This window comes from Stenella coeruleoalba (assembly GCF_951394435.1).
Source record: "Stenella coeruleoalba genome assembly, chromosome: 6".
Classification (NCBI taxonomy): domain Eukaryota; kingdom Metazoa; phylum Chordata; class Mammalia; order Artiodactyla; family Delphinidae; genus Stenella; species Stenella coeruleoalba.
In genome coordinates, this window is record NC_137151.1 from 33,538,664 (window position 1) to 33,551,358 (window position 12,695).

General features: G+C 48.2%; 1 protein-coding gene and 1 pseudogene across 8 annotated transcripts in view; one reads left to right on the forward strand and one right to left on the reverse strand.

The window, feature by feature from the left end:
- Window positions 1–12,695, forward strand: part of MGAT5 (alpha-1,6-mannosylglycoprotein 6-beta-N-acetylglucosaminyltransferase) — a 581,503-nt gene that overhangs the window by 354,930 nt on the left and 213,878 nt on the right. For 4 of the 7 annotated variants that reach the window (XM_079924992.1, XM_079924993.1, XM_079924994.1 and 1 more), the window contains one exon: window positions 6,667–7,049. In XM_079924992.1, coding sequence (XP_079781118.1) covers window positions 6,809–7,049 — 241 coding nt within the window. In that variant the 5' untranslated portion in view covers window positions 6,667–6,808. The remainder of the gene's footprint in view (window positions 1–6,666; window positions 7,050–12,695) is intronic. The other 3 variants (XM_079924995.1, XM_079924997.1, XM_079924998.1) reach the window with 2 other exon arrangements.
- Window positions 1,933–2,480, reverse strand: LOC307188206 (histone H3.3-like; annotated as a pseudogene). The gene has a single exon. The product of its transcript is annotated as a histone H3.3-like (transcript).

A 12,695-nucleotide genomic window follows, 5' to 3' on the forward strand; every position in this document is an offset into this window, starting at 1 on the left:
GCTGAGAGACGCAGCTTGGTGTGGTGGAGACCAAATCGGATCAGGAAGCAGACCTTGAGTTATGGTTTGATTCTGACTCCAGTTGGAAACATAACGTTTTCGGGACCTCAGTGTCCTTCTCTGTGAATCAAGAGTTTGTGCTTGGTTATTGTGTTCCTAAGCAAGATCTCATGTAGTGTCCCAGTCTGCATGAAGGTACTTTATACATTTTAATTTATCCTACTTCCTTTTAAAGTCGATGACTAGGCCAGTGAGCTGCTCTGGTGAGCAGAGTCGGGAGTGGTGTGCACTCGTGTCAGGGTTAGCACACAGTTGATTTCTGTGCCGCATTTTGGTTGCAAGATAGTGGAAGTCCAGATTCACCCTGATAGCAGATGTTAATGGCTAGTATTTTTGTTTTAACACAGTTTTCCAAGCACTCTAACTTGCTCTTAATGTAAATTTGTACTGAGGCTGGAAAGAGAAGTAGTAGGAAATTGTTTCAGAGTTGAGTCATCAGCATTCTCTAAAGACTTTTATTGCTACTTATAATTAGGAGTGATCAGACACATGTCTTTGAAACTTACAGTTTAGGACTGACCCTCATCTAGCATTTAATCGGGGTCTCATAGTGTTTGCTGTTGTGCAGTTTTACATGAGTAGATATGTGGGCCTGAATTTTATAAAAAAATTAGCGAACAAGACCACTGCCAAGCATTAATTTTCCTGAGCAAATTACTGTAGGATTTCAAAGTTCAAACTCCACATACAGAGGTATGTGGAAGTTTTGTTGAAAATCTCTATAGTATAAGACTTTTTCTAACCAGTTGTTTTAAGAGAAGATACTTTAAACAACGGGGAGTTCATTCAGTTACCCCTCGTCACCCTTCTGATCTTTTCCTGTCACCATCTCGGATACCCAGTGATGAAACCAACAGTCTCCCCCAGAGTTCCCCTCAACTTGTTTCCCCTCTCATCCCTTGTCTTGGACATCATTTTGGTCCCACAGTCACTGCCCCTTCTAGAATTATCTTCTGAAGCTGTTTTTCCTCCCCCCCCCCATTAGTACCCATCTACCACCATATCCCCTTTAGTTTAACCCCATCTAGTCAAGGGCATAATGATCCTTCACTGCTATGCGACAGGTCTTAGGGTTAAAAACTCCCAAAAGGTGAGGTCAACTTACAGTCTCAGAGTGCCTGGCTTCTTTGTGCTTCACACCAGGAGGTGGCCCTGGAGGTCACTGCTCATTTGTGTTTCATCATCTCATCCCCGTCATCCTGTTATTTCATCTGGCAAACACATAATGACCATCCCCGGTGTGCAAGGCAGTCCCATTCCTGGCACTTCCTGTCTTTAGAGAGCTTACGGAGAAATGAAAGAAAAGATCATCCGACAGAGCAGTAGGTAAGCTCTTTAGAAAGAGCACGTACTGCTGGGAGTGCTCCAAGGAGGATGCGCCCTCCTCAGTCCAGGGAGCCAGGGGAGGTTTTAGGCAGGATGTGGGGTTCAGTTGTGAGACAGGGGCGGGGTTTCCAAGGCAACGTGGATGAACACAGCAGACTCAGGATTTCTTTCTTTTTTATAGTTTAACATATATTAATAGCAAACTTACAGGAACAGCACGGAAGACAGACAACATTAAAAATATGTACCTGCATGTAGGACACCTCAGTTAGAAAAGTATAGTGAATGGATGGAATCCACTGTATGATAAAAACACTACAAACACCATTTAGTTTCAGTCAATGAAAAATTTACCTGTTTTAAAAAAAATCCAAATGCTGGCACAGTCCAGAAAAATTTAACAGGTTTATTTATAATTGTTACAAGGTTGAACTGCTGAAACTTGTTCGCGGAAACATTTTGACTTGCATTAATGCTTCATGTCCCCGCATTGATATTAAAAATTCACACACACATGAAAATGGAAAAACTGCCGGTACCTGATTTCTGTCGCCCCCCGTTTTTCCACTTACAGTCATGTACTTAGGTATCTTTTGACCCCATGGGAAAAAAAAATCTAACGTTCAGAACTACCAATAGCAGGAAGAAGGGAATATATTTTTTTAAAGAATGAAATGTTTCCCGTCAGAGTGGATTCTTAAGCATGTTCTCCATGTAGGCGGCGCGCTAGCTGGATGTCTTTTGGCATAATTGTCGCACATTTGGCATGGATAGCTCCAGGTTGGTGTCTTCAAAAAGGCCAGCCAGAGAGGCCTCGCCTGCCTCCTGCAAAGCACCAAGAGCTGTGCTCTGGAAGCGCAGATCTGCTTTGAAGTCCTGAGCAACTTCCCGCGCCAGACGCTGGAAGGGGAGTTTGCGAATCAGCAGGGCCTGTAATGGTGAGGTTTCTTCACCCCTCCAGTAGAGGGCGCACTCTTGCGAGCAGCTTTCGTACCCAGTTGCTTCCTTGGTGTTTTACCACCGGTGGATTTGCGGGCAGTCGGCTCTGTACGAGCCATAGTGTATAGAGACCTCCTCCCTTACCATCTTCTCCTTCGGCTGGAGCGGCGCTGGCGTTGGAGAGCGACCACCGCATGGCGGCGGCTGCGAACACAATTAGGATTTCTTGAATGTTGCTGCCGAGGATGAGGCGAGAGGTAGGCCCTGACAGCCACCATCTAAAGACAGGTGGGAAGATGCGGTGGTCCGTAGTAGGACAGCAGAGGTGTGTGAATGACAGTTCAAGCAGTGCTACCCATGGGAATGTGGGACCGGCAAGCTGTGTCGAGACTGTCCTGTGGGCAGTGAGGAGAAGATCACATCTCTCTGGTTGGGGCTGACATCGCTCCTGAAGGGATGGGCATTTCCAGCCTCATCCATCCTCTGACGACACAGGTCCTGATGTAAGAAGTGGTCCTCCAAGGATGGTGGGTGGGCCTCTGACGGAACTTCTTCACTGCTTCATCAGTCTGGCTTTGACCCCATTGGCATGGGGCTGTTTTTGAGAGCGTCCTCAAGTGGTTTGAGAAATTGGCATCCGGCAGGCAAAGCAGGTCTTGCCTCAGAGCGTGGCCCGGGAGGTTGATCCAGAGCTGGGAAGGACAGCTGTGTCTTGTAAATGGGGTGGCACATTTCTCTGTACTTTCCTTCTGGCGCTGGGCCTGTGGTCAGCCCTTAGTAAGGGCACAACCTTACCTTGGCTGTGCTGTGGGCAGTGGGGGAAGGGTGGCTCCTTGCTGGGGCCACAGCACGCCCCCTCTGGTATGGGTTGCTGTTCTGTTATTGTCCTGTTACTGTTGCAGTTAGGGATGTCTCCCTAATGATGATTTTGAAAAGTCTCTTTAAATTCTTTCTTTCTAGTAGGAATTGTAGAGATGGATTCCAATTTAATTCTGTGTGTGTGTGCTGATATAGATGCTGTTATTTCAAACTCTGGATTTCATTGGAGAAAGGAATATTTCTGGCAGTTCTGTAGTCACTTAAAATCTGGGCCCTCAATAGTCAGAACTGTGCTCTGAACTTAGAGATTTTCACTCCAAATTTTTATGTCTCTGAGCTGCAAAAATTTAACCACGACTGGGTTTCTGGACCATCCTTTTGCCCCTCAAATGCACCACCTGGGTGGTCCTGACTGTCCCCAAGGTCAAGGCAGAGAAGCACGCCACCTTGTACTGGGTCCTTGCTTAGTTCTTTTTTTTTTTTTGGTACGCGGGCCTCTCACTGTTGTGGCCTCTCCCGTTGCGGAGCATAGGCTCCGGACGTGCAGGCTCAGCGGCCATGGCTCACGGGCCCAGCTGCTCCGCGGCATGTGGGATCTTCCCAGACCGGGGCACGAACCCGTGTCCCCTGCATGGGCAGGCGGACCCTCAACCGCCGCGCCACCAGGGAAGCCCCTTGCTCAGTTCTTGAGCCTGGTCTTTCCTTTGCTTAAACTTTGCAGCCTTGAGGAGCTTCTTCAGGGGGGTTCATCGAGGAAGCAGAGCAGGGCTTCCTATCTGAAAGCTGACAGGTAATTCCTGTCTGCACGTGCGGCTGTCTCCTAAAATAGCAAAAGAAAATTACCAGAGACTGTCTTTCTTGGTACAGCACCTCGTTTACTTGCTCTGGGAAAATCCCTTCAGCCCTGGGGTGACATCGGGTAACCGGCGTGGGTTATCGAAAAGGAAGTGCAGACATTTCCTGGGGAACTAAGCACAGGTTAGAAGGGTGGATTCTAAAGCGTCAGCCACTTGAGGGTGGGAGTCCTGTCTCGTTCCCAGTTCAGTCCCCAGGGCCTGATGACAACAAGTGGGTCCTTGCTCAGTGTATCCTTGTAGAAGGAGTGGATGGCAGGTGCCTTTCATCTGGCCCACGTTAGAGGGGCTGAATGGAGTGCCACAGTGCCTGGGTGACAAGCTCATTCAGTCAACAGGTATTCTATTTGTGCCCCTTGGGTCACTCTCTGTCTCTGAAAACATAAGCGGGGGAGTCTCTTAAAGGATGTCATGGATCCTACACAGAAACTGGTAAAAAAAAAAAAAGCAAGGTAGACAGACAAGTGTTTTACAACTTCAGACTGGGGAGGAGCATCTCAGTGGAGAGCGATGGACCAGAGGAACTTATGTGATAAAGGGGGTCCCAGAGGGAGCTCCCGCCGCATTGATTGCCAGTGCGGTGGTGTGGCATCGTGACGGCATCCGTCTGCCTGCATCCAGGCCTCTCAAACTGGAGTGGTCATCAAAATCACCTGGACGGGCTTCCCTGGTGGTGCAGTGGTTAAGAATCCGCCTGCCAGTGCAGGGGACATGGGTTCGAGCCCCGGTCCGGGAAGATCCCACATGCTGTAGAGCAACTAAGCCCGTGCGCCACAACTACTGAGCCTGTGCCCTAGAGCCCGCGAGCCACAACTACTGAGCCCGTGAGCCACAACTACTGAAGCCCGTTGCGCCTAGAGCCCGTGCTCCGCAACAAGAGAAGCCACCGCAATGAGAAGCCCGCGCACCGCAACGAAGAGCAGCCCCCACTCGCCGCAACTAGAGAAAGCTTGTGCACAGCAACGAAGACCCAACGCAGCCAAAAAAACAACAACAAAAAATCGCCTGGATGGCTGATTGAAACATAGGATGCTGGACACCCCTCCCTGCCAGCGTTGCTGATTCAGTTGGTCTGGGTGGGGCCTGAGGACTGGCATCTCTCACAGATGCTCCTGCTGTTGCTGAGTTAGGGACCACACTTTGAGAACCACTGACCTAGAATTCAGCAGTTGGTAAACTTTTTCTGTTAAGGGCCGAGAGTGAATGTTCTAGGCTTTTGAGCTACATAAGATTTCAGTCACATAGTCTCTGTTGCTTTTCACAGCCCTTTAGGCATGTACAGACCATTCTTGGTCATAAAGAAACTGGGGAGGAAGGATGGCCTTGGAAGGCAGGGTGTGGTTTACTGACTCCTGGGCTGGTTTATCCCAAGATTATCCCTCCTCTGCCACATAGCTGGCTGACCTTTGCCAAGTTAATCTCCCTGTGTCACTGTTTTTTCATCTATAAAACAGACATGATAACATTAATAGTTCTTACCGTATAGGACTCTTTCAAGAATTCAATGAACTAAGGCACAAACAGCATCTATCACAGTGCCTGGGACGTAACTAGAATTTATTTATCATTTACTATCAGTAGAGGTACTACCAGGTACTGATGACTGTTGATAGGCGAGGAAAAGAGTGAGAGAGGAAGACCAGCACAGATCCGCTGCATCGCAGACGCTGAGAGCTAACTGTCCCAGGATCCTGTTGTCATTTCTTCTTAGGCTGCTTAGGAAGAAGAATCCTTTGATCTGAAACATAGGCACACTCTGAATACATCCTGGGTTAGTCCCTCGTAGGAGGTCATGCTCAGCCTTTGCTTAAAACGCGGTGCCATTTGTTGTCCAGCCTGTGCTGGTACCAGGTAGGATCTGGCTGCATTCGTATTGAAACGATGGCTTTTAACCTCGCATTTTGTCCCATGGTGTGAGTGAAAATGAGAACCACAGAAAAGCAGGCCACCGTGTGCCCCGCATTTCCTGTGCTCAAGTGTGCAAGTGAGGAGTGTGGTGCAGCTGTCACTCGTGGCAGCTAGCACGGAAAGACGGCTGGGTACCCCTGGCCCAGCCTCTCTGTGCTGGTGCCTAGGGCGAGGCCACCTGGTGGCCCCGAGGCATTCAGCTCAGCTGTGGACACTGCTACTGAAAGCTGGCCGTGCTTTAGTAATACGGGGGGCCCTCTCCCCTTTCCTCGTCTGATTACCCGCCAGGGGCGTCCACTTTCTGGCTCGCCTCTCCAGCTGCGGGCTCTTGTCCTTGCTAGAGCACATAATGATGACTTTGTAAGTTCAAGTTTCAGAGGCACAGAAGTGCTGGGTGGTGATGAGACTCCACCCTCCACTTGGGTTTTTGCTGACATTCAGTGAAATATCCTTCCATCTCCTCCCCACCTTGCAGAACAAGCTTCCTGTTTTGAACTTGGTCCAGACTGGAACAGCCCTGCTACACCTGTGAACACGTGCAGACACACATTTCCCTCCTCCGTATTTGTACAGCTTTTCATCACCCAGCCAGATTTCCCCTCTCCATTTACAGATCCCGAATCATAACATAGGATAGGGAACTGGCAGATTAAGAAAAAAGGAAGTTCACATTTTAGAGCTATTTGGGTGAAAACAAGGCTCTGGTTTATTTCACTGTGTTTTGCCACAAGACTCTGCTAACTTTCCCCCTTCTTCACAGCAGGATGGAAACGAGGAAAGGAAATCAGCTGACGCAGGAGCCTGAGTGAGACCGAGAAACCCACAAGCCCAGCCTACACCATGAACTTGTGTCTCCTTTCCACACTGTAAGAGCCCGGGGCAGGTGAAGTTGCCAGAGAGCAATGGCTCTCTTTACTCCGTGGAAGCTGTCCTCTCAAAAGCTGGGCTTTTTCCTCGTGACTTTTGGCTTTATTTGGGGTATGATGCTCTTGCATTTTACCATCCAGCAGAGAACTCAGCCCGAGAGCAGCTTCATGCTTCGGGAACAGATCCTGGACCTCAGCAAGAGGTACATCAAGGCGCTGGCAGAAGAAAACAGAAATGTGGTGGATGGGCCCTACGCGGGGGTCATGACAGCTTACGGTAAGCACCACACTGCCGGGGCTCCTCCGTCGAGTGTGGCTTTGCCTCCAAGGGACCCCAGAGGCTCTCAGACTTGGTCATGGATTGAGTATATCCCTCGCCGCTACCTTCATGGCGATAAACTGCCCACAGAGGGACACTTTTAGCAAGTTAAAGCTACGCCCTTTGGGAGATTCTGACCTCTTGTGCACGCTGACACTTAGCGCCAGGGGCCGTGGGGCTTCCTAGTTGGCGCTCTGTTGGTTGTATTTGCAGCTGCCTCCTCGTCCCTGGACACATTGCTGGACTGCATGATCTCATCTGGGGGGATGATCAGGGAATGTAGAAAAATCTTCTCATTATCGTTCCCTAAACAAACCTTAATTAGGACTGGTGGGCGTGAGGTAAGGAGGGTGGGGAAGAATGTCCTACGGACGCCAAGAAACTCAGAGCCGAACGTGTGCCTCCCCCTGGCCAGTATGCAGGGACATCAGGGCTTACGTGCTGACTGATAGTTTTAACCTTTGGCTTCCTTAGAGTTTACCGCTGTTGTGTCTTGCTCTGGTCTCTGGTTGCCCTCGCTTTGAAAGAAAACTTTCTGTACTCGTTGCTTTTTTTGTCAGGTGCTTGAAATCCGTTTTGAAATGACGTTGAGTGAAAAAAAATACACATATGGAGTATTACTTATTTTTCTTTCAGCAAAAGTTAGGCTTAATATAGAAAAGTTGGAAGCTGTAGACAAGCAAAAAAAAAATCAAGAAGAAAAAGGAAAATCACATATAAATCTACTACTGTAGAAAGTAATCACAATTAACATTTCAGTGTATATCTCTCTGAAATATGTGTATACACACACTATATATATATACACATAAACATATGTATATATATGTTTGTGTAAATAAAATATTTACAAAAACATACACACACAAATACAAAACGAAAGTTGCAAATGAAATTTAGATCAGACTGTATTTTGGAGAATCCAAGTCCCAGCCCTCCTGTGGTCACTGAGTATTGGAGTGGACTTAATCCACAGAAGATGACCTTGGTTACTGGGCAGTGACAGTCCTGGTCATTGAAGGGAGACTTCAGTGGCCTCACGGTTTGAGAGCTGAGGTATACTGTAAATCAGATAGAGGAGTGGGGTTGGGCAAGGTGGGAAAGTTCGATGTTCTACTCTGTGACCCATTCAAGGTCTTTGAAGTATGTAGAGGTCAAATAAAATGGTAGCCACAGGTTGAAGCTTGAGTTTAAACATAGGAGATCATGCTCAATGTTACATATACATTTTTTCTTTTCTAAAGGATCCAGGAAACTCGGTTATTTTAAAATTATACATATAATTAGTTAATTTAATTTTATAAATATATAGATATAAAAATTATATACATATATATATTTGTTGGTAAGGAGGAAATGGTTGCTTTTAACATACAATGTGGACATTCTTTTTCAGTGCCTACTATTTGAATGATCACACAGTCTGCTTTTAATCTATTCCTTCAAGATTTGTAGGCACTGGTTTTTAATATGTCTAAATCAAATGTCACCTTTTTCAATCTAATGGATCAAAAAATGAGACTTCTTTGAGAGCTGACCTTGAAAAACAGCTAGGTAGTTTTTCAGAGGGTACGTTTTAAATTACTCATTGACGTCGATCTTCTGTAATAATTCCCAAATGTTATAGGTAAACCATCAGAAAAAGAGAAAGCAAACTATCATCGTTGGTGTTACCAGTGGGTTACAAGTAAATGTCACAAGTAAAACCGATGCTGTTTTTCAGTTTCTGGTTCAGTGCATTCCACGTTAACACTTGGAGGGAAAGAGGTCTAGTCCTGTAGTAACTTCCTCCTTCTGTTTATCTCGGTCTCTCTCAAACCGTTACCGTGGGAAGTAAGAAGCCACATGAATGGTAAATTTATAGACTTTATTTTTTCTAGTTGTTTTGACCAGTTTTATTTCTTGTGTACTGCTAAGCATCTCATAGGGTAGGTTTCCTCCACACTCTTAAAGAGCAGTGATCTGGTGTTAGCTTTTCAGCCTGACCGAGGCAGTATGTTTTTTAGAAAGATATCAAAAACCCCAGAGTAGTCTGTTAGAATATGAACCACTGTATATGCTTGTAATCAAAGGACTTTGGAGCTCAAAGAAACTACAGAAATTTATTTCAACTTCCTCCGTTTACAGACGAACCTTAGCAAAATAATAATTCTCCTCAAAAACAACAAAGAAACAACCAAACGGGCCCCATCGGCACCTCTAACGTATTTTTCTCTTTCATCTCATCAACTCGACATGCCAATCAAAGTGGTCTTTGGAGCTGAGTTTCGGGAACTTAATTGGACTGTGCGTTAGTGCTTGAGGTTTGGGAATCATCATGTGATGAAGTCTTACCCAGACATAGGTTTTCATCTCAGCACTATTGATGTTTGGAGCCAGATAATTCTATGAGTGGGGGACTGTCTGTACCTTGTAGGATGTTTAGCCGCATCTCTGGTGTCTCTACCCACTAGACGCCAGTAGCATCAAAAATGTCTCTGGGCTTGGGGGGCAAAATTTCCCTCCTCCCCACCTTGGAGAACTACTGCACGAAGACTGGAAACAGCAAACCCCATCTAACAGCATCTTCTTACGGAGCAGATAACTGGATTTTATTGTTTGAAATTTGCCAGGCTAGTTCTCCCTGGTTCTCAGCTCTTGGTATCAGCAACTGGGATTGAGCCAGATGGTAGAGTCCAGAGCCAGTTCTGGAAAGCTGGAGAGCCATTCTGATGAAGTGTGCTTCCCCTGGAATCCATCACTAGCAGTTGTGGGCATGTCAATTGCCAGGCAGCTCTGGTGGTGATGTTATGTGTCAGATGGAAGTATGGAGACTGCCGGATGGATGTACAGTGGTTTAGCTGGGCTGGTGGTGTGGGGATGAGGATGCGTGAGCCATTGGTGTGCAGTCTCTTTTTCTGCCACAGATGCAGCCCATGTACAGAGCACTGCCTGGATGCCTGCTCTGGACCAGTGAAGAGCTAACCCTCTGTGGCTGGGACCTGTGTCTGGTTTGAACGAATCCAGTTAATAGACCAAAAAAAAAAAAAACCTCTTCCTTCTCCCAACCCATATTGGTATAATCAGAGGCTCTTAATGTGCTACAAATTTGTCTTAAGTAGCTGTGGCAGGTGTTTGAAAAATCGTAGTAGCTGATTTTAGATTAAAATTCCTGACTTGAGATGCTAGGGCAGACGTGTTCAGCAAACCATGACCTGTGGGTCATATTTGGAGCTCTGCCTGTCTGTGTAAATAAAGTTTCCTTAAAACACAAACACTGCCATTTGTTTATAACAACTGTAATAACAGAGCGACGTGGCAGCCCCAGTATTTATTTCACATAACATCTAAAGTGTGCTGACTCCATCTTTCAGTAGTCCCCACAGTTCCTTCTAAAACACTCGTGCGATCGTGTCCCTCCTTGACTCAACAATTTCCCAGGACTCCCATGGCCTTGGGCCGGATCCTCCTGTTTTCATATGGGTTTGGAACCCAGCACCCCGTGGTTTATGTGTTGTCTGTGGCTGCTTTTGTGCTGCAATCCCAGAGCTGAGTAGTTGCTGCAGAGAGTGCAAAGCCTAAGATGTTTACTGTCTGGTCCTTTGCCAAAAATGTTTGTCAGTCTCTGACATGCAGTTGGTTGTTCGTTTGACTGGTCCTTAAACGTTTAACAGTAGAAGAACTTCCAAATGGTGTCCCCCCCCCCTCCATCCTCGTTCTGGTGATTTGAAGAGAGACTTCTGACTTTCTTTTGGGATACGGTCATTCAGAAGTAGTGCCTGGAAGATATCCGGGGCAGCCTGTGTGAAACAGTCGCAGCATTCATTCCTGGGGTGTGGAGGGCGTTTCTGGGTGCTTCTCTATCACTGCGGGGAGGAGCATGGGGGCCAGAGCCGTCTGTCGCTCAGCCTCCGCTGCATCTCCCAGGCCCGCGTGGCAGGGCCATGCCTGTCTGTGATTTCTCGGGAGTTGCGTCCCGAATGGTGTCACTCGCCCAGTCAATGCTGTGCTTGTTTCTGAGGTGAATTGGTCTCTGTCTCCAATGGCCTGACCCAAATTCTGATGCCCAGTGATCACCTCTTATCTAACAGGCCAGGCCTGGTCCACTTGTGTTCTCAAATTAGCAGGAATAGAAATCTAGGGTGATGAGAGACACCCCTCCCCCACCCAGGGGTACATCCGCACCTCATTAACCTTGACTTTTCTCACCTACTTGATTCTCTGGGCGCTGGGACGCTCTGCCCTGGACTGGTCACCAGCTCAGGCTGAAGCAGCTATGAGCCCTCAGCTTCTCTGCCAGCCCCCCACCAATATTCTGCTTCCCTGCTGCCTGGTTCCCCCTTGTCCTCCAGGTCTGTACACCTGCTCTGCCTTACCTCCTGTCTCCTGGTTCCCTGAACTCCTTGGGCCTAGACTGTCCCCGGGATTGGCTCTTATCCTTCCAGCCTGGCACTTTGGGCAATGTCTGTGCCGTGGGCTCGTGTCTGTCAGTGCGGTCGATGCTTTGTGTGTACAGCTGGGAAAAGACTGACAGGGTCCCTGCTCTCACAGAGGCTGCACTCATTTGGGGGGAGAAATAATAAACAAGAGAATGACAGATAGCAGTAAATTCCAGGAAGTAAAATGACACAGGGAGATGGGATTTTTTAAAAAGTACTTGAGGAGCTACTTTGGAGGAGAAGATCAAAGAAGGCCTCTCCCAGGAGGTGTCTTTTATTTTTTATTTATTTTATTTTATTTATTTTTGGCTGCGTCGGGTCTTCGTTGCTGCGCACGGGCTTTTCTCTAGTTGTGGCGAGCGGGGTCTACTCTTCGTTGCGGTGCGCAGGCTTCTCATTGCGGTGGCTTCTCTTGTTGCGGAGCATGGGCTCTAGGCGTGTGGGCTCAGTAGTTGTGGTGCACGGGTTTAGCCGCTCCGCGGCACGTGGGATCTTCCCGGACCGGGGCTCGAACCCCTGTCCCTTGCATCGGCAGGTGGATGCTTCACTGTGCCATCAGGGAAGCCCAGGAGGTGTGTTTTAGCCCAAATGATGCTCAGGAGCTGCCGGGTGGGGTGGGAGGCGGGAGGTTGAGGTGAAGCAGGGTGTGTGCCAGGTCCTAAGGCCTCACGCACACTCCAAGAGCAGAGCAGAGGCTGCTGCGGCTAGAACAAGGTGAGCACAGGGCAGTGCGGCCAGTGCTGATGTGGGAGAATCAGGAAGAAGGCATGGGTACCGAGGCCCTGAAGGCTGTGGTCTCAGTGTGATGGAAGCGGCGGAGGAGATGAGGAAGACGAATGCTCTTGCAAGGGAGCCTGGCCTGGCTTGCCCCTACCTGGCGCCGGCCGTGACCCTGACCTGTTGTCCACTGTCACCTCCACAGGGAGCTCAAGAGGAAGGAAGTTCTTTCTGTTTCCTTAAGGACATAGGGGTGGAGAACCAGGGGGGAGTTTTTGGTTGCTGGCGAGGGGGTAGCAGCTTTGGGCTTCTGTGGCCCTTGTCGGCCTGGCGATGTCCATTGCCAAGACATAAACACCGCTTAGGGTTGGTTCAGAAGTCAGTGGGGGAGGGGGGCCCTCACTGTGATGCTGGCGTGGCAGCCTGAGGCTGCTCCAAAAATGTAGCCCCCATCCTGCGTTGCGGACCT